General features: G+C 56.9%; 2 protein-coding genes across 4 annotated transcripts; one reads left to right on the top strand and one right to left on the bottom strand.

Annotated features, from left to right (window-relative positions):
• Positions 1-1,038: 1,038 nt before the first annotated feature.
• On the bottom strand, positions 1,039-9,229 carry SCAMP5 (secretory carrier membrane protein 5). Of its 3 annotated transcripts, XM_040601945.1 has the most exons (8): positions 8,131-8,264; positions 7,800-7,895; positions 7,248-7,326; positions 6,814-6,942; positions 4,601-4,757; positions 3,732-3,833; positions 3,398-3,515; positions 1,039-3,278 (listed from the first exon to the last, which is right to left on the bottom strand). In XM_040601945.1, exons 3-8 carry the CDS (start codon positions 7,252-7,254, stop codon positions 3,084-3,086), a joined length of 708 nt encoding a protein of 235 aa, XP_040457879.1. In that variant the 5' UTR covers positions 7,255-7,326; positions 7,800-7,895; positions 8,131-8,264; the 3' UTR covers positions 1,039-3,083. The 3 variants fall into 3 exon arrangements, with proteins under 3 accessions (XP_040457879.1, XP_040457876.1, XP_040457877.1); XM_040601942.1 differs by lacking the exons at positions 7,800-7,895; positions 8,131-8,264 and adding an exon at positions 9,116-9,229; XM_040601943.1 differs by lacking the exon at positions 7,800-7,895.
• Positions 9,230-15,123: 5,894 nt separating this feature from the next.
• RPP25 (ribonuclease P and MRP subunit p25) lies at positions 15,124-18,684 on the top strand. The gene has a single exon (XM_040601458.1). The coding sequence runs from the start codon at positions 15,828-15,830 to the stop codon at positions 16,542-16,544; it is 717 nt and encodes a 238-aa protein (XP_040457392.1). The 5' UTR covers positions 15,124-15,827; the 3' UTR covers positions 16,545-18,684.
• The last annotated feature ends 639 nt before the right edge of the window (positions 18,685-19,323 follow it).

Below are 19,323 nucleotides of genomic sequence, written 5' to 3'. Positions count from 1 at the left end.
GCGGTGACACGGCGGGGGCTGTGACACGGCGGGGGCGGTGACACGGCGGCCGCGGCCCTCTGCGCCCCCGGCCCGCCCCGGGCCCTGCCCCTCCGGCCCCGCCAGCCGCCGCAGTTCTGCGTTGGGCCGGCTCCGCTGGCGGCGCCTCGGGCTGCCCGAGGCGGGCGGGCACCGGGGGTGCTGGCGCCCCTCGGTCCCCCAGCAACAGCCGCTCCGCAGCGCCCGGCATCGCTGCGAGGGCCGGCAGGCGGCTGCGGGCTCCTCAGAAAGGTGTTGGAGCGAGGAGCCTGGCTCAGGGCAGAGGGAGGCGGCCGAGGGCACCACAAGCCGTGCTGCTAGGGGGGAAATGGGGAGGCAGGATGGACAGGGCTGAGGAGAGTACCCGAGGGGTGCAGGGCCTCCGGCCACCCCCGCATCCCCACAAGAGGTGGGGAGCTCTCGGTGGCAGGGGAGCCCAGGGAGGGGTTACAGAGCAGGACTGAAACCTTTCGGACAGGATTCAGGGCAGCCGCCGGGCAGTGCCAGGGGGAAGGCAGTTAAAGGGCTGCCTGTTTATTGTCTGAAGCAGAAGCACGACAGATCTGGGGCAGCGCTTGCCAGGCAGTCCCCAACGGTTTCCAGATACGGCTTAAAAGCAGCAGCTCCCTGGGCATCCCTCCGATGTTGTCAGCTACAAATAAGCAGCAAGGCAAGAGGCAGAGGGCTCTGCCTCACCGGCTGCGGGATGTGGAAGGCAATGCGGGACCTCTGTAAAACCCCAAGCAAGCATTCTCTAGTCTGGAGCTGCCTCCTCACCCCGCTGCAGAAACACCCACGCATCAGCTCTCCCCCCCTGTGCGCTCCAGCGGTACTGTCCTTCGATCACAACTGCGGCAGCCCCCACCCAAAGCCGTCACAGACTGGTGTCCTGCCCAGCTTCCACTGGCGGGGCAGGAGGGCTGGAACCACAGGGGCATGTTTCAGTGGTCAGCACTGACACTCACGCGTTTAGGAGACACGCCGGAGAGGAGGGTTAGATGCTGAAGCAATGTCTGTAAGTTACAGCTTGTTACAGTTATTATTTACGCATCTTATTATAAATGCAAAAGGTGAAGTCACGTAATTCATCATTTCTCAGACATGGATGACAGAGCATGTGATTTGGCATAGTCAGTTTTAGGCTAGCTGTAAATGAATTGCACAATAATTAAACCTGATTAAGTACATAATAGGGTCAGCAACGGATTACTTTTCTCCTTACATTTTATACATATATATATACACACACACAGACAGGCATTTTATCATTAATTGCATTTTAGTCTTGTCAAGAGACAACTGTCTACTGCAGAATGACTGAAGTGATACCCTTAAAAAGGAAACTATTCTTGGTGTGCTTTGCTGGGAAAGAGAAGTTCCTCCTTGGGGTGATTCTCGTGGCTAGGAGTCATATACAAGCATCACCAGACAGCTAGAGGGATGGGGCGCGAAGGGCTGGGGACTCGCACAGCTCTGGCTAGCTGTGGGCATGAGCGGTGGCACGCTAAGCTTGTTGCCTGCAGCAGAGAGGAGATATTTGAGCCAAGGGGCTGGATCAGATTCTGTTTGGGCTGCTTATCTAGGACTTGGAGAGAAAAAATTGGCTTATTTAAAGTGCATTTAGAGTCTGAAAAGCATCCCTGGGAAGGAGATTTCCCTACTGCTGCCCTGCACTGTCCTGTCAGCTCCCATTTACAAACCAATCTTTTCCAGGGTCTGCTGGTCACCTTCCCCTGCTGCCACAGCCAAAGAGGTGTCAGTCTGAGCTCAGCTGCTCCCCACGAAGGTGCAAGATCATTTATTAAAGCCCAACATCCCCTAACTGGGCAAGGACTCGGGGCTGACAGGAGCAGGGATTTCTGCACCAGGAAAACCCACGGCCACGTTTCACTGTGGTTTTTAGAAGTGCAAGTGAGCGGGAATCCTTCCCACCAGCCTGGAGGTTTCCTAAAGAGCCTTAAATTAGCTCAAAAGCTAACGGGGACAAATCTTGGCCTCACTATTTACATAGTCAGTGAGACTGGTTGTATGTGCTTGCATACAGAGTGGCAAGATTTGACCTGGAGAATAGGTCCTCTGAGAAACACTGCCAATTTTATAGCTGCTTTTCAAAATAGAAGCCTTTAAAAAAAAAAAACAAAAAACACCAGACTCAGGATGCAGAATCTGGAACCGGACGGTTGTATCCACAGGGAAACCCTGTCCTTGCTCCCCAACACATGCACACACACGCACACACACACACAGTGCACCGGGGCTCCTGCCCACGGCCACGCACAAATACTGGTCTTCCACGTCAAAATGTAAACTACTCATTTACAATACCACACACTGAGAGAAGTTGTAGATCCTGAGCCAGGGTGTAGATTAGGAATCTCTTGGCTTCCAGCATTATCAACAGCAGCACTGAGGGTTTCTTTCCCTCCCGCCTGCCCCCCCCCTCCTTATCTTTTTTTTAAAACGCTAAATCAGCCAGCCACCTGCTAGTTAAAAAGCAAAAGAAAAGGGAGAATTCCCAGGATTGCTTGCCCTTGTTGAGACAGTGGCAAGTGGCTGGACACTACCAACTGAAAGAGAAAACTCACGCATGTCGTAAACCTGTGGTTTACTGTGGTTCACGGCTTATTCCAAGAGGGGAGATGGGTGCTGGTTGCTATTTTTCTCTTTCCCTTTTGGGGATGGGGGTGTGGGGGTGCTTTTGGCTGATGTAGTTCTAACATACACCTATCACCACAGTAATTAAAAAACCACCACCGTACACTGTTTCACAGGGAAAAAGAAGACACGTGAATGTACACTTACTACCACGCACAACAAGAGCCCTGCAGGTCAACTCATGGCCTCTTCAAAATGAAAAATAAAGGAGAAAAATAAAAGAGCTCAAGACAATAACGGAGGATGGGGGGGGGGGAAAATCCAAAATGATCTCATTACAAAGAATGGGAAAAGAACTGTTATGGTACACTTCGACTTTCTGAAATAGCTGCAGAAACTCGGCCCAGCCTTCTTCCTCCTCCTCCTCCCTTCCCCCCCAGATCTTTCGCCCGAGGACAAAGTCCTGCTGCTCACATCTCGTTGGAGTAGGTGTAGTTTGGGGTGGCCGAGTACTGCGTCTCGTGCTGCATCATGGCCCCCTGCGCCGCCCCCATGGCCGCGTTCTGTGCTGCCTGCTGGACGTGGGGGTTCTTCCATGCCCCCGTGGTCCACTCCTCCTGAGCTTTGCTGAAGCTCCCACCACTCCCCCGGTAAAACTTATGCACCTGTAGCAGGTTGGAAAGAGAAAATCCAGAGGCACTGAGCAACTGCAGCTCACACTGACCGTCCAGGGTAGCGGCGAGGGCTCCCTGAAGCAACGCAGCATCCCTCTCTCCCCCTGTACCATAGTGAGAGCGATGAAGGAGAAGACTGCCATCCCCGTGAACAGGACGGTGGGGATCAGCATCACCACGGCTGACCCCACATTGGTCCCAAAGAAGGAAATCGCTGCGATCCAGCCACTGCAAGGAGATCAAAACAACCATTCAGCAGCCTGGGGGCTTTCCCGGCTGGCTCTGCACACCGCAGCCTGCCAGCATCCCTCCCAGCTCCTCAAATCATCTTCCCCAAGGAGAGAAGCTACTAAAGCACTGAGGACATTAAAACACCCAGAGGCCACAGCACCGGCACAATGGTGATTGTCCCTGCACCCAACACAAGAGCAGCATCTTCCTTACCAGACACCCCAGCCAGGGATTCCCACCGCCTGGATAATGCTGATCACCAGCTGGGCCATGAAGGTGAAGAAGAAGGCCATGAAGCTGAAGGAACTGTCTGTCCTGCAAAAGAACGCTCAGTCACTCCGTACCTCTCCACCGCTGCTGCTCTGCAAGGGAAAGGAGATGCTCCCACATCTCGGACTCTTTCAGGGCAGAAGTGGCTGTGGTTTAGCGAGAGGGTGGTGAGAAGCGGAGCTGCCTGCAGACAGCAGGCATCAGAGCAAAACTAAAGGCAAGGGAGAAACTGCGGGAGGCTGAAGGTAGTGACGGGGCACCTGGGAAAGCCACGGGGCATCAGACCCTCCCCATGGCTCAGCCAGCTCTGCGCATCAGGCGAGAGGGCATCTGTGTTCGGACACAGCTCTCAGCTCATGCTACCCTACCATGAAACTCAACTGTCCCCCACCGGGAATAAGTATGTCCCCAGTTTTCTAGATCTGGGGACACTGCACTGGGGAGTGACCTCAGCAGCATGGATAATCCATACAAGCACCTCGAGGACTTGTGGAAAAATACAAAAGAAGCCTCAAGGATGGGCAGGAAGGGAGGGAAAGGTGGCACCCCCATTGCATCCTCACCGCTCCCCCCGACGCTGCACAGAGGCTCACGTAGGGCGTCTTTGTATCACATGGTTGGGGGTTTGGCCCTTAGGAAATTCCAAATTCTTGCTTTGAAGGTTAGAAAGTTAAAGGGCTAGATGGAAAGAGCGGAAATTCCCCCAAATATTCAGGCAGTGCCCCAAGCTAAGCACTAACCGTTTAGGGGAAAAAAAAAAAAAAAACAAACCAAAAAAACATGAGAAGCCAGGCTCAGGTGTGACCACTTACTTGAAAGCTTTGTAAATAGGTCTAAACCAGCAGACATAGGAGCAGGGCGTAAAGAGAATGAGCCAGAGAATTGCCAGTCCAAAATTAACAGCTCCACCGCCTCCAATCAGCCATGCGAGGCAGCCAACGAGATTCACCGCCAAGGTGATGCTGTTCACTGCAAACACACACACACACACAGAGGGAGCAGAGTAGCGTGTACGCAAGGACGTCAGTGCAATATGAGACCCCAACCCCAGGGATGCCCATGCGGGGCTGACCTCCAGCGGGTTTGGCCAGCAGTGTGTTGCCCTAGCCAGAATGCCCTTAAGCCGGCTGAGTCTGGAGAGCGTCGCCAGGCTGGCTCAGCCCAAGGAGGTCTAACCTCAGCTGAGGAGCAAGAGGAAAAAAAAAAAAAAAAAAAAAAAAAATCACTCAGAGTTGTAATGTCTTAAGCAGGTCCAGGGCTCATGGGGCTCTGAGGACAGGGAAGAGCCACCTCCTCCTGCTGGCAGCAAGCCGGGGCACATTTCCACCAACAGAAGAAAACTGGAGGAATCAAAGTGAAGCTTCCTCACTTGTCTCCAGCTACAGTTTTGCAGAAGGAGCTTGTGCTGGTGCTCCCCGAGCATCACTGAGAGCTGAAGTCCTGAACTCCTGGCCCCCGCCTCGCCAGTTCAGGGGGGTGCGTGTTTGTTTCTCCCACCCCTGCTTGGGGTTACACAATACAAGGGCTATTACTATGAAGCCCAGCTTAGCAGACACAGGACAAAGCAGAGGAGGCTCATCTGCATTCTGACGCCTCTGATTTTTGAGAATGATTCATTATTTCAACGAGAATTAAAACCCTCCCACCACTGCCTGCAAGAGAGCTGCAGCTGGCAAGAAAGACAGCCCAGTCGGCTGGGCTGACCAGGCACTCGCTGCTCCCGGAGCCCCCAAGGACACGAGGGAACTTTTCAGCCTCTCTGCGCTTGCGTGTGGCTGGGTGTTTGTGGGGGAGTTGTGGAGAAAACAATCCAGAGAGAAGCTCCAGAGACAGAAACCAAGACACAGGCGACTGGCTCATAGCGCTGGTGCTTGTGCTGTGGGAGAGGCTGGAGCAAGAACTGAGCTCTATTAAATTAAGAAGAGCGAGAACAGCCAGATGGGGATGGGGAGGGAGTTGAACAGCCCCAAGACAGCTTCCCCAGGGAAGCACAGCTTTATTTTCTTCCCCTTTCATAGGCAAGCTATGCTAACCCTCCTGACACGATGGGGGAAGTTACCCCAGTGTCACCTTCCCAATGGGACGCAGCCCCCAAAAGCCGGAGCGAGGCACCACCCCAGGGGTGCCAGCCTGGTGCTGTGCCGAGAGCAGAAGCACCCGACCTCTCTGCTGCCAGCTCAGCTGGTAACCTGCCTCCAAAGTACAAGGCACTCCCTGGGCACTGATGCTCCCAGCGTTCAGGGAAAACACCTATTAAGGAACTAAGTTCTTCTAAAAAGAAATAAAACAGTGCCAGCTTGCCCTGAGCCACACACATTTCCACATATGGCAGGGTGTGATCTGCCCCTCTGGCTCTTCTCCCCGCCCGGGGCTGGTAAGGAAGAGAGATCCAGGCTAGTTTTAAGAGTTAGAAGATGGCAACAGCCCTGTTAGCACAGCACGGCACACAGAGGCATGCAAGAGGAACAGGCAAGACCTCTGAGGGAAGCCTTGGGCTCCCACATTTTGGGGAGCAGGCACACCAGCCCTCCAGTCCAAGCAGCATCTTGGCCTTGGGCCGCTGCCGAAGGACTTGCAAGGAGCTTGGGGTGGCAGAGAAAGCCCTTCCCCTGCCCAGCCACCAAACAAAGCCAGCGGAAGGTTGGCACCTCTCCTCTCCTGGGGCACAAGGCCAGCAGCTGAGCGAGATGGAGAGGGGAGTAAATCCTTTCGGAGGAGGAGGAGGAGGTGCGGGTTCAGAGCTGTCTCCTCGCAGTGGGCTCCAGTGGGATGTCAGGGTCACCACCGATGGCCCTTGGACACTAAGCCAGCTCCAGCCTCCTGGAGCTGGTAGGGCTGAAACCCAAGGGATGCTGCAGCCCATGTCCCACGCCCGAGGAGTTTGAACAGGAGACACCAAGGCCTGGAGGGGCAGAAGGACTTCCTCTGATCTTGCTCTGCTCTTTCAGCCCATGACTTCCAGAGCAGCTGCCTTCAGAGAGGCGAATGCAAACCTGCCCCAGCCCTTCCCCGCCCAGCGACTCACGCATCCAGAGGTAGTAAAGCCGTTTGGCCATGGTACGGTGCTGCGGTGGGATCTCCGCATCGAAGTCCTGGTAGAAACATGGCTTCAAGGGGATGAACTTCGGCAGGGGAGGGAAGTTGTTCACTTTTTCTGCAATAAAAAGTTTCACCAGCATCGGGCACTGCACAGAGTTGCACATAGGTCAAGAGGCTTCCTAATTATTCTTGTTCAGCCCCAGGAATTGAGTTTCATGCAGGAATTAAGGATTTCCCCTTGTAACCACCACCAACCCACAGAAAAGCATCAAGACAAATTTAGCCCCCACTGGCCACATGGATCCTGCAAGTGTGGACACCTGCAACCCCATTGGGGACTAATAATGTGATATTATGGCCAGTAACATCCCAGATGGGCTTCAGAGGCAAGGAGCAGCCCCACCATGGACCCCCCAATACCTGCCATGCCGGCACACGCTCAGCCTTTCCGTTCCGCAGGAAAAGTAGGGGGGGGAAAAACCCAGCAGCTTTATCAAAGCTGGAGGAAAACAAGAGAAAAAGTGATACAAAGTGGTCAGGTACCTCCCTGAAGAGCCTTCACCTTCCTCCCCGCTCCAAAATAGTTCAAGGACAGTGCTGTAAGAAAGCAGTTTGCTTTATTTACACGGACGCTCTACACTATTCACACATCCAGGCTTACCGCTGGCACCTGGCTGGTAGCAGAATAAATCCCAGCTCCTACAGCCCGAGGCTTATGCACCAGTTAAGGCAGAAGATTAAGAGAAGATCCAGTGATGTGAGGCAGAGCACGGGCTTAGCCTCCCACTCCCAACTGACCTACATCCAGCCCCAGAAGAGGGACCAGGCTGGATGGCAGGGGAAGGGACATGGCCCCCTGAGCAATGGGGCAGCTGTGGACAGTTTGAAATCCTCAGGTTCATTACCTGTCCCAAAACTTTTTTTTTTTTTTTCATTTTTTCTTTTGCAAAGAGCTCCAGCACAGGGAACTACCTGGCTGCCTCCTGATGGCATCACAGCTCCCATCTCTGCAAGCCCAAGCCAGAAACCAGGCCAAAAGGGAGCAGGGAAATTGGCTGAAAATATCAGCTGGAAAAAAAAATAATCAGTTGTGATTGTCACTAATGAGTCACCTGAGTGCTGGCTTAATGATTAGTCACATCACTTGGCACCTTGCAGGTGGGAGAGGTGGGGAGCTTAGCATCCCAGGACAGTCCCAGACCATGCCATACTCATGCAGTGAAAATTAAACAAAATTAAAGCAAAAATTAAGAGCTGAAGTTTTAAATATAAGCATGAAGACAGCCACTCTGCATATCCTCACCTGCCTGCTAGCTCTGCCTCCAGGTTTTGCCCTCTCCCAGGCAACCTCGGGCAGAGGAATGGCAGCAGCGAACGTGTCTCTCGTGATGGGGGTCCCAGGGGTCAACGCTTTGGGCTTTCCGGAGGGTTTGAGGGACCCTGCCTGGGCCAAACCATCACCCAATGCCAGACACCGGCCAGGCAAAGCAGACTCGCGCGGCTCACCAGCGTACCGTCTCCCAACATCCGACGGCAGCCCACGGATGACTCCATCCCCTGGGCGCTATAAATACGAGCCGCCTGCCTGCGCGGTGACGTCTCGCGGCAGGACTGGGTGACGCGGCCCCCGCACGTGTGCCGGGAGCGGGGACATGCGGCCGGGTGTGCCCCCCGGCACGACACCTGCTCCGGCACTGCAGCACCTTGGCCAAAACAAAGGGGGCTGGCCAAGCTGGGGGGGCTGCCGCAGGACTGGGGGAAGGCTGCAGTCCGAGGGGGGCTTTTACAATACGGGGAGGGCTTGCGAACCGGGGGGGTGGGGGGGGGCTACTGCAATGCAACCCACGGACGGTAACCCCGAGGGGAAACCCCAGCACCCTCTCCGTGCCTGGGGTGCCAGCCCCCCGCGTGCTGCTCGGGGGTGGTGGGGAGGGCAAGCAGGGCTCGGCCGCGGCGCCCATCGCCCCCCGGGGGTTTCCACGGGCCAAGGGCTCCGTGCCCCACGCACGCCTCTCGTCCCCCCCGCCCCGAAACCGGGCGCGGGCCTCCCGCAGCTGCCTGGCGAGGGGACAACGGCGGCCCGCCTCACGCTCGGTCCCCGCGGGCAGGGATCGGCACCCACGCGGGTGCGGGCAGCCCCGGGGGCGCCTCCACGTCGCGCAGCTCCCCCCCCAACGCGTGGGGTGCAGACCGGGGGTCGGTGCAGAAGGCGGTCGTCCCCCTCGGGGGCAGCATCCGCCCGCCCCCCCCCACCCCGAGGCAGCCCGCCCCCCGGCCCCGGGGCTCACCCGCCTGGCGTGGCGTGACCCGACCCGTCCCGCGGCGGGTGGCGGCGGCCGCCCGCCCGCCTGGCGCTGCTCCTGCCGCAGCGGCCGCGATCTCGCGAGACTGCGGCGCCGCCGCCGGCCCCGCTATGGGCAGCCCCGAGATCTCGCGAGAGCAGCCTCTGCCGCTGTCCAGGGTCCTGCTGCCGCCGGCGGGGAGGGGCGGGGCCGCCGAAAGGGGGCGGGGCTCCTGTAGGGTTGGGGGGCTCTGTGGGTGGGAAGGGCTCTATTGAAGGGGGGGAGCTCTACGGAGCAGGGGTACGGCAATCCCTCCGTGGGGCAGACCCTCTATTGAGCATGGGTATGGGAAGCTCCACGTGGATAGGAGGAGAGCCTCTATGGGGCAGGGGAGACCCTCTATGGGGCAGGGGCTCTGGGGGACAGAGCAGGCAGGGGTCAGAGCAGGCTGCCTGTACCCAGGAGGCTAAGTCTGAGCCTGCAGGTCCCACCAGCAGGACCAAACTTAGGGCACCCCATGTCCACACCCTGCTGTGCTCCTGGCCGGGGTCCCGCAGAGCCAGTATCTGCCCACAGTGCCCTGCTCTGTGTCACTGCTGTCACACTGTCCCCGCAGAATTACACAGTGCTTTGGGACTACTACTACTTTTTAAGTCACCTTACTCACCCTTTAGCCAAGCACAACAGAGCTGCAGCAGCAGTAACGCGCACACGCAGCTCACACATGTCTATGCATGCCTGGGGGCTTTGTAGCCCGTGCCCTGCAAAGCCCACCGGAGCCGTGCTCACAGGTGGTTGTTAGCCATCGCCTGCAAGCAGCATCAGGGAAGTTGGTATTTTAATGAGAAAACAGTCTAAAAAACCCCCAGGCGCTGCAGCAAGTGTGCTGGCAATACAACGGGAGTCATTTCTCCCTCTGGGTTGCCACCAGTCCCGCTGCCAGGGCTGCTGGAGGAGCTGCTGTGCTGCTGTTGTTCCCTCTCTCAGCTCAGCCGTGCAGCTGCAGGGCTGCTCGCTGGAATGTCAAACATCCCACATCACTGTTTCCAAGAGCAGGAAGTTTCCCGCTGTCCAAGACAGGCCTGAAGCCACTGTCCCCACCACCCTGCCTGGGTTCCCATGGTGGTCTGCCTCACACCCAGTGCTGCTCCGGACAGTAATTAATTAATGGCCCACACGAAGGGCAAAAGATATCTTGATTGCTTTTGTCAGCAATGCCAAGGCTGGGATGCAAAGGGCAGGGGAAGGGACTGGATTAACTCACAGGTGGGCTAGAACAGGGACAAAAAGCTCCTAAAGCGGACATAAATCCCATATCAGCCTGAGAACTCCAACCAACATGAGGAGGACTCTAAGCAGGGTCCCTTGTCCTCAGTGTCATCACAAGGAGCCCTGTGCAAATCGCTTGGGCCTCCTGCCTCGGTGGTTGTGAGCATGTCAGTACACTGTCATGGAAACAGCTTTATTTGACAATTAAATCACCCTCCCTTCCCAGGGTCCAACCTCCAGCATCAGCATACGGTCATGCTTTATCGGGCATGGAGGAGAGCATCCCACTGTGGGAATGTGTGCAGGGCAGGGAAGCAGCTAAATCTCTCTTTACACCAGTGAGCCCTGGTCACCAAACACCCTTGGCAGATGAACAGCATCGCTCTGTGGGAACGCTAGGAAGGAAACCTGGCAGAAACAGGGAAAATGCCCATTTCACAGATGGTAAAATAGAGGGAAGCAGGAAAAATAGCATGCCACACACGACCCCATATCTGGGGACCCAGCTGTCCACTCTAAGCACCTTCTGGGTCTTGGACCTGGAGCTGTTGTCCCCTGCAGAGAATGGGACCCCTATGCATCCAGCTCCGTCCCCTGCACGACAGCAGCAGAGCAAGGGGAAGAACATGAAGAGCAAGGGGGGAAGGGGACAGACATGGCTGTGGATCCCCACTCTTGCCAAGCACCACTGCTCACCCACGTGCGAGACCTCACGGGGGTGCTCTGAGACTTGGAGTGCTGTGCCAGCTCTGCCTCACTGCCCTGCCTGCAGGCGCTGAGCACCCCGGGGATCTGGGGCTGGCCACAGCGCCCACCCCCACTCCCTGGGGAAGATGCCTTTGCAGACTCAGCTCAGTCCCAATTTTACCACAGATGGGTTGCAAGATCCCTCCCCTGGGCTCAGGACCACAGGGACTTCTTTGTGTCCCTTATTTCACATCTCATGAGCTTTCTCTCAGCCAGATTTGCTCCCAACCTGCTTCTTTTCCTGCCTCAGCTCCCCCAGCACCTTCCCATCTCACTGAGGCTTTGAGGATGGCCAACCGCAGAGCTGCCCCCCCACCACATTTCCATCAGCCTGCAGGCTTTACAAGAAGAGATATTCAGAAATGAAATGGATGTGTGCTCCCCTTGCTCGTCAGGACGGCCAGGGAGCCAAGCAGATGCCAGGGCAGGGCAAGAACCTCACTACATGAGCAGGGCAGGCTGGGCAGGTTCAACCAAAAGTCCACATCGACCAGCAAGTTCCCAGCGAACAAACAGCTTCAAAGGCAAGCCATGAAGTCAATTTACAGGTCAGGTCTAGGGGTCAGCCCATGGGTTGGAGTCCAGACCAGCAGAGATCAGACATAAGGACAGCTACAACTGACCTAGAGACCAGCTGCATCATAGTTCAGACTGGGACTGAGTTGAGCTGAAATAGAGTTCCTGCACCATGGGCAGGGTGTGGGTAGGGGGTCCCAGGTGGGACTGGTCAGGACCATTAGGGTTTATTACGCCCTCAGGGCCCTTATGATGTCCCTATGCTTGCTGTGCTGGAGCTCTACAAAGGAACTTCTTTTGCTGCCTGCCCCACTCAAAACGAGGATTGTCTGTTATTTTCTGTTTATGGTAAGAGCAAGGGACTTCCCTTGCGGGCTCACTTAGCAGGGAGCTGGTGCTACCAAAGGATACTCCTAGTGTTCCTCTAGCACCTCAAGACAGCCCCTGCAGGCTGGGGAGCTGGAGGTTGCATCATCTGGAGGCTGACCCTGGGAAGCGGTGGCTCCTGGACCTTAGTTAAGATCAGAGCAGGGGATCCCTGCAGCTGTGGCACGCTGGGGGTCCATCTGCGTACACCCCCCGACCCTGTCCTGGGGCTGCAATCAGCTTGGGCATCAGCCTGCTGCCAAGTGCAATGTGATGAGCACCTGAGACCTGAGCCGGGGCCGATGTGACGCAGAGATGGAGAGTGGCACTGAGACTTTCCTTGTATCAGATGCTTTGACTTTCCGACCCACTCCCATGCAGGGCCGCCTTGGATGACAGAAAATACAGAGAGGGCAGGTGGAGGACAGGGGCTCAGGTTACTGCTCCTGTCCAGCTGCCCTCCTGTCTATTAAGAATATGTTTCTGGGCTTTTTCCCCGCTTTTCCAGGCTTGGCTGGGGCTGTTGTCAGCTCTGGCTCCGTGCCATTCCCTGCAGCCCTCTCCATCCCCACCGCTGCCAGCCCTCCCCTCTCGGCTCCCCTGCCAAATGGCCCTTCCAAACTTACACCTCCTGTGGGGTCAGGGCCAGGCAAGAGGGTCCTGCAGGGAAGGGGGACCCCCCCCACCCCCCAGCCCTGTAGGGTGCTGGCAGCCCATAGCACTGGGATGTGGGATGCTCAGAGAGAAACCATAGTGGGGAAAAGGGGGAAGAAACCAGTCCCTGGGTCCCACTGTGACCGGAGTGGATGCTCAGGACAGACAGACAATACGCAGGGTGTAATTGCTTTGTTCTTATTTCTTTTTCCTTTCCTGCCTTTACCATTTACCTCTTCTCCATTTTAAATGACTCCCCATCTTTCCCAATGTTTTTTTTTCCCAGTTCTCCCCAGGCTAGGGCTGTCTGTGCCTTTGTCCCCCCATTCTCACTCTCCATCCTCTCCCATCCTGTTGTTTGCTGCGGCTGAGCTCATTTCAGCTATTCCTTCACTTGGAATAACCGATCCACTCTGTTGTCCTCCAACAAATAAGCTGACAGGCCAATGAATAGCTTCAGATGGCAATTAGCAATGGAGTTGCTAATAATGAATTTCATTTACATTTTAAGCACTGCAGAGGGAAAGCAAGACCCTGTCATGAATGCCCCCCTGCCGCAGCCTTTGCCTTGGGGGGAGGGCACCCTCCGCAGCCCTCTGAGGGATGCAGAAAGGCTTGGCTGTGATTGCACCTCGTCTGCCTCCATTTCAGAGGCTGCAATAAGCAGAGTTTGTTAAGCAGCAATTAGAGGTGGGGGGTGGGAGAAGCTGCTGCTGCTTCCATCATGCGATGGGTAGGGAAGGCACCCTGATGGCACAAAAAATGGGCCACAGGAGGCAGGAGCTGGTTCTGGGCCAGGAAAGAAGGGTTGGATGGCTCACCCAGCACTAGGGACTCATCCGGCTGCAGGCTCGGCACTGAGCAGCACTGGCTCGCCTGGAGCCTTGGTGCCATCAGCCCGCGGTGGCCACGTAACCCTCCTGTGCCAGTGGTGGCTGTTTGAACACCTGAATAGCGACTCGGAGGGATTTCTCAGCTCCCTCGACTGCACACACTCTGCGAATGGTTGCTAAAATCTTTCCTGATTATTTTCCTAGGGTTTTAGCATCTTTTAAAGGCAGCAGTTTCCCTGAGAGGCTTAATCCATCCCTGCCTGCCTGAGGAAGGAGCCAAGCACCTTCTGTAAGGATGCCTCAAGTAGTCATCAAGCAGAAAGGGGGGGAAATGACATTGTTTTGTCCCATATGAGTGAGGGATTCATGGTGGAAGCACAGCGACCGGGCATGCTTGCTACTGCAGAGTGCTGGGTGGGACTTGGGGGATGCTCAAAGCCTGAATCTGCCAACGGTGCTGGGGGAGAGTCTGGGGTCATGGTGGGCCCTGCCTCAGTTTCCCCCTCTGTGCCAAAGGGGCCTCATGAGGCGTTAGCTGGGTTGGAAAAAGACGCTTTCCATCCCTTGGATTTTCCAATGAAGCGGGGCACTGCTCTTAGTTGGAGCATCCCATCCCACACTGGTGCTGTCCTCCCATCACCTGCAGACCCCCTGGACCCCAGTCTGGTGGCCGGGTCAGGGGGTGGCCCATACCTGCCCCCATTTAGGGCAGCAGCACCCACAGAAAGCTGCTTTGGGGACCACAGAGATGTGGGGGTTTGCCCTGTCTGGGAGGGGATGGCCACATCCTGCCTTGCCACAGCCTTCACCTCCATGGGCATCAGATTGATTTATTTATTTATGTATTTTTTCAAGCCTGGCTTGGAGTGAAAACAATCCAGGGGCCCCCAGAGGCCAGTAAGATTTGACTGCAAGTCAATACTTGGCATGTCTTTCCACTGTGCAATGATCCCCCAGCCAGCGGGGCGGGAGTCTGGGGGTGCTGGGGCAGGCAGGGGATGGGCAGGTGACAGGGGGAGGCAGAAGGCCGGCCTGGGGCAGGGACATCGCCTCTGCTCGGGGAAGGCATTGGGGGCGGAAAGGGGAGATTTTCTGGCCTGCAATAGGTATCTCCTGGGATGTACTGCCAGTAAATATGACGGTGACCCCACGGCAGGCAGCTCCTTGGTAGGGATGTGGCACAGAGCAAGGGACAGGGGCTGGGAGAGCAGCAGGGCTGGGGAGGGAGAAGGAGGAGGGAGAGAAATCACCCATGAAAACTGGTCCTGCCGTGGCATCTGCTCCTCAGGGCTTTGGGGATGGAAAGGTTTTCCTGCAGGCAGAGCCAGGGCTGAGGCTGTGGGGTGCCGGGGGAGCAGAGCCCCAGCCCGCTGGGTGCATGCCCCAGCCCCACAGCTGGTCAGCAGTGCCATCTGCCAGGATTTCTCCTGGCTGCTGGTCCCACTAGCTTCTCTGGTGGCTAATAAGGGTTGAGCTCAAGCTCCACGGTACTTCCCAAAGTACCACCTGCATCTCCATGCCATCCCCGGGCACAGCATGGCCAGGACTCCCTACCCCTCTGGGGATGCTGCCGGGTAGAGGGTGCCAGGGAGGCAGGCAGGAGGCAGGCAGGAGGCCAGCTGCCCGCACTCTGCTGACATTCGCAGTTAGCAGTTGGCGTCCTTGAGGGGAGCAAGCGCTGAGAGAAGAGACCAGGTTCTCTTTAAGGGGGCAGGACTCCGGGAGCATGATGAAGGCAAGAGTGAGCTTCTCCCTCTGCCTTCCACCTTCCCTTCCCTGCCTGCTGCTTCCCTGCCTTCATGCTCCCGGATGGGGACCTGGGCTCCCTGCCCTCCCCTTTGCCTTTCCCAACTCTGGGTACTGAGCAGGGATGAAGGCAGGAGCTGGGTGCTGGGATGGGAGGCAGAGCGAGGGGAGGAGGAGGGGAGGAAGGGGAGGGAGAGGGGGAGGATCTGCTAATTACACAGAACAGCTCTGGGGGCTGCTGAAGTCCAGAATGAAGCAAAGAGCAGCAGAAGCAAGTGCTGCAGTGGGAGCGGAGCAGCTCAAGCATCACCAAGAGCCAGAGCTGGCTGTCGTCCCTGCTGGGAGCAACCGGGGGCACCCAGGGGACCTTGCAGCCCCTGGGGGACAGCCTCCAGCACAGCCACCGACCCACTGCCAGCTCCTCCGCAGCCAGCCCCAGGTGAGCAGAGGGGAAAGGGCTGGTGGTCCCAGGGGTGCAGCGTTAAACTCAGCCCTCCTGCGGGCTGGGCTGCAGGGCAGTGGAGTCAGCCCTGCCATGGTCCTGGGGGGCTAAGAGCCTGAGCAGTTCCATCGGGAAGAGGTGAAGGATGACTGCTGAAGGAGGGACAGCCAAGCCTGTCACCCAGTCCAGGATGGAGAACTTCCGAAAGGTGAGGACGTCAGAGGAGGAGAGCCCACTGCCCTTCACCGACCTGCCCCCAGACGTGGTGGAGATGAAAGTGAAGGAGGGCAGCAAGATCAGGAACCTGATGAACTTCGCCATGGCCCAGATGGAGCTGAAGGGCAGCCGGCAGATCGTCTTCAGTGGTTGTGGCAGGGCGGTCACCAAGACCATCACCTGTGTGGAGATCATGAAGCGGAAGCTGGGAGGTCTTCACCAGGTCACCAAGGTACGCTACAAAACCTTGCTGGAGGTCTGGGAGAACCAGGACCCACTGCCTGGTGGCCCAGCGCAGAACCTGACTGTCCACAAGAACGTCCCCTCCATCTGCATCCTGCTCTCCCGAGACCCCCTGGATCCCAACCAGACAGGCTACCAGCCCCCGGAGCCCTGGCACGGGCTGGGGACAGAGCTCGGCAAGGCAGGAGACGACACGTCGAGCTCCTCCACCAAGGGGCTGAAGCGGCCCCTGCCACCTCCCTGTGAGGAGCTGCTGACCAAGAAGTTGCAGGTACAGGTACCTGACAGCCCGAGGGGCTCGGGACCACCGACCTCCAGCCAGACCACCACCACTGACCCCACCACCTCCCACCCCGACCAGCTGTATGCCAGCTATATGTGCAGGAGTATGCCCTCTATATAGGCAGGCGATTGTATGCTGGAGGAACTCCGAGTTATTTTTTTTTAGCTGCTTTGCTGTGGATAAAGGCAGTGGGAAGCCTGTGTCATGCTTGCTCCGGGGTCACCAGTGTGCTGCAGCCCCCCCGCAGCATGTCCCCACTCGCTGCTACTGCTCCAGCTGAGCCCCGTGCATGGGGGCTTGCTGCTGGGGGGGGTGTACCTTGTGTACTTGGGGTGAGGGTTAAAGGGTTAAACCTAACCAGCTCTTGGTTATGGACTGAAGCAGGGAAGAAAGTGTCAGGGGCAAGCTGCTGACCCCAAATTTGGCCACCCAGAGGCAATGCCACCACCAGCCACCTTTCTGCAGTCACTCCAGGGAGCCAGAGCACCCGTTGCCGTTCACCGAGCGCTGCCGGACCAGGGAACGTGGCTGCACATCGTCGCTCCCCATTGTGATTTACCAGCCATCAGGAGAGATGGTTTTGCCCCAAGCCTGTTGGAGTAATACCTTCATTATCAAAACTGCTGCAATTACGCCTGGCAAGGAGCTGTCAGGTTTATTAATGCCGGGCTCAGCGCCCCGCAGCACCATGATTCATCCCCGATAAAACACACAAACAAGCAGACGGGTTGCTCCCTCCCTGTGCCCACGGAGCCAAGCACTGCGCTGCCTGTCTGTGGGACAGCAGAAGAAAATAAAACAACCCTTCTTCTTCTTCTTCCCGCATCAGATATTCAGGTCTTTGCTCTCCTGGAGGTGTTTGTAGTCTGGAGCTGGGGGAAGCCCTGACACCACGAGCTGGGGGCAGTGGGAGTGTTAGGTGGGTTGTTGGCATGGCTGGATGTGGTGCTCGGCGCAGGTTGTGGGCTCGGCTGCAGAGCCCTTGCCGCGGGCTGGCTCCCTGGGAAAGCCCTTTGGAACAAAATCCCTGCTTCTTCCAGGGGGTAAAGGGAAATGAACAGAAAATAAAAGCTCTTTAGAAATAGTTGAAATAAGTCTATGGGAAAATGGGGGGATCATCTTGGCTGCCGACCATGGCACAGATCACAGTGAGGGCTGCTACTGATCCAGGACAAGGGATCCCAGCCAAATCCCGTCCCTTTCTGGAATGGGACCAGGATGGGGGTCTCCTATGTGCCCTGGCAGCAGCCTGGCCCCCGCTGGCATGGCAGAGCCTGGCAAAGCCCCTGTGTCAGCCCCTCAGGCCAGCACAGCAGGGACCAGGGTGATGCGGGGAGGGCAGGGGATGGGTTATGGGAGGCTGAGCAAGCCCCAATCCACTTGGTTCCCCTCGATCCAGCCCAGGCAGCCCCCAGGGGCACCGTGGGATGAATTAAATTGGTATTAATAAGCATTTGCTTCCCAAAAGCCAGCCGGGAGGGATGCTCTGGCTGCAGCCGCGTTATCTCCCCACCTCACTCCCGCTCTCCGCAACGACAAGCGTCCCCTCTTTTGTCAAGGGCTTGCTTGGCAAGTGCTTTGCTTGGCTGGGAGCAGGAATGAAAGGAGACCGCGGAACGAGGAGGAGGAGGAAGCAGGGGTCTGTTTTGTTTGGTGATGACCTTGTTATCTCCCTCAGCAGGCAGCTGCTCCTCCGGGCCAGAGGCTTGCCCTTATCTGTCCTGCTGCAGATTGATTCACTTCACTTATCTGCCACTATGTAGTTGAATATTAATTTTCAATTGTAATTTTTAAATTATTTTTTTGGTAGGTTTGGGGCTGAGAAAGCTTTGGGCTCTGTCCCATCCAGTGACTGCTCTTCCCCAGTCTCCTCTCACCAGTGCAGCCACCATTCTGGTTCAACCCTCTGCCCTACACGCGAGCCAGAGCACCAGGTACAGGCTCTTACCCCGTATGTGCTAAAAATCATGCTAATACATAAACCCCTCTGTAAATGCTCTGATTGAAGCCTAAAGACTGTCACAGCCACACAGCCGAGAACTAACAGTCCTTCACCTCCACAACCCTGCCCCACTGCTGCCGTCTGACATTGCTCCCAGCAAGGAGAGAAAAAACCCCAAATCACTCATTTCTCATTATTCCATTAATGTGCAAAATTATTTTTAATTGATTCTATATGCAGGCAGTTTCCAATCTTGGAGGCAACAGGAGCCCGGGGATTTTGTACTCCTTGCTTTGCTAGCTGTGGAACAAGTATTTCCTGCATGAGAAAATGGTTAAAAAATAAAAAGACTGTAACCAAAAATACAAAGCATTTAAAATAGCATGATGACATCTGGCTCCACAGGGTCCTAAGGAGATGGGGTGAGCAAAATTGTCACAATGATCTTGTGCTGCACTGCTGAGGCACAGCCCCAGGAGCCTGCAAAGAACAGTTTTCAGGATGCTGTTGCGAGCCCAGCAGTGCCCGGTGCAGCGGTGCCCTGTGTGGTGGTGCCCTGCGCGGCGATGCCCAGTGCAGCGGTGCCCTGCATGGCGATGCCCTGCGTGGTGGTGCCCGGTGCAGCGGTGCCCTGCGTGGCAGTGCCCTGCGTGGTGGTGCCCTGCGCTGCAGTGCCCTGCGCGGCGATGCCCGGTGCAGCGGTGCCCTGCATGGCGATGCCCTATGTGGTGGTGCCCTGTGCAGTGGTGCCCTGCATGGCAGTGCCCTGCACGGTGGTGCCCGGTGTGGCAGTGCCCTGCACGGCAGTGCCCTGCGTGGTGATGCCCGGTGCAGCGGTGCCCTGCATGGTGGTGCCCGGTGTGGCGGTGCCCTGCACAGCGATGCCCTGTGTGGTGGTGCCCTGCGCAGCGATGCCCTGCGTGGTGGTGCCCTGCATGGCAGTGCCCTGCGCGGCGG

Source organism: Falco naumanni, chromosome 7, assembly GCF_017639655.2.
Source record: "Falco naumanni isolate bFalNau1 chromosome 7, bFalNau1.pat, whole genome shotgun sequence".
Classification (NCBI taxonomy): domain Eukaryota; kingdom Metazoa; phylum Chordata; class Aves; order Falconiformes; family Falconidae; genus Falco; species Falco naumanni.
Note: the sequence above shows the minus strand (reverse complement) of the source record. Positions and strands in the feature narration are given on the sequence as shown.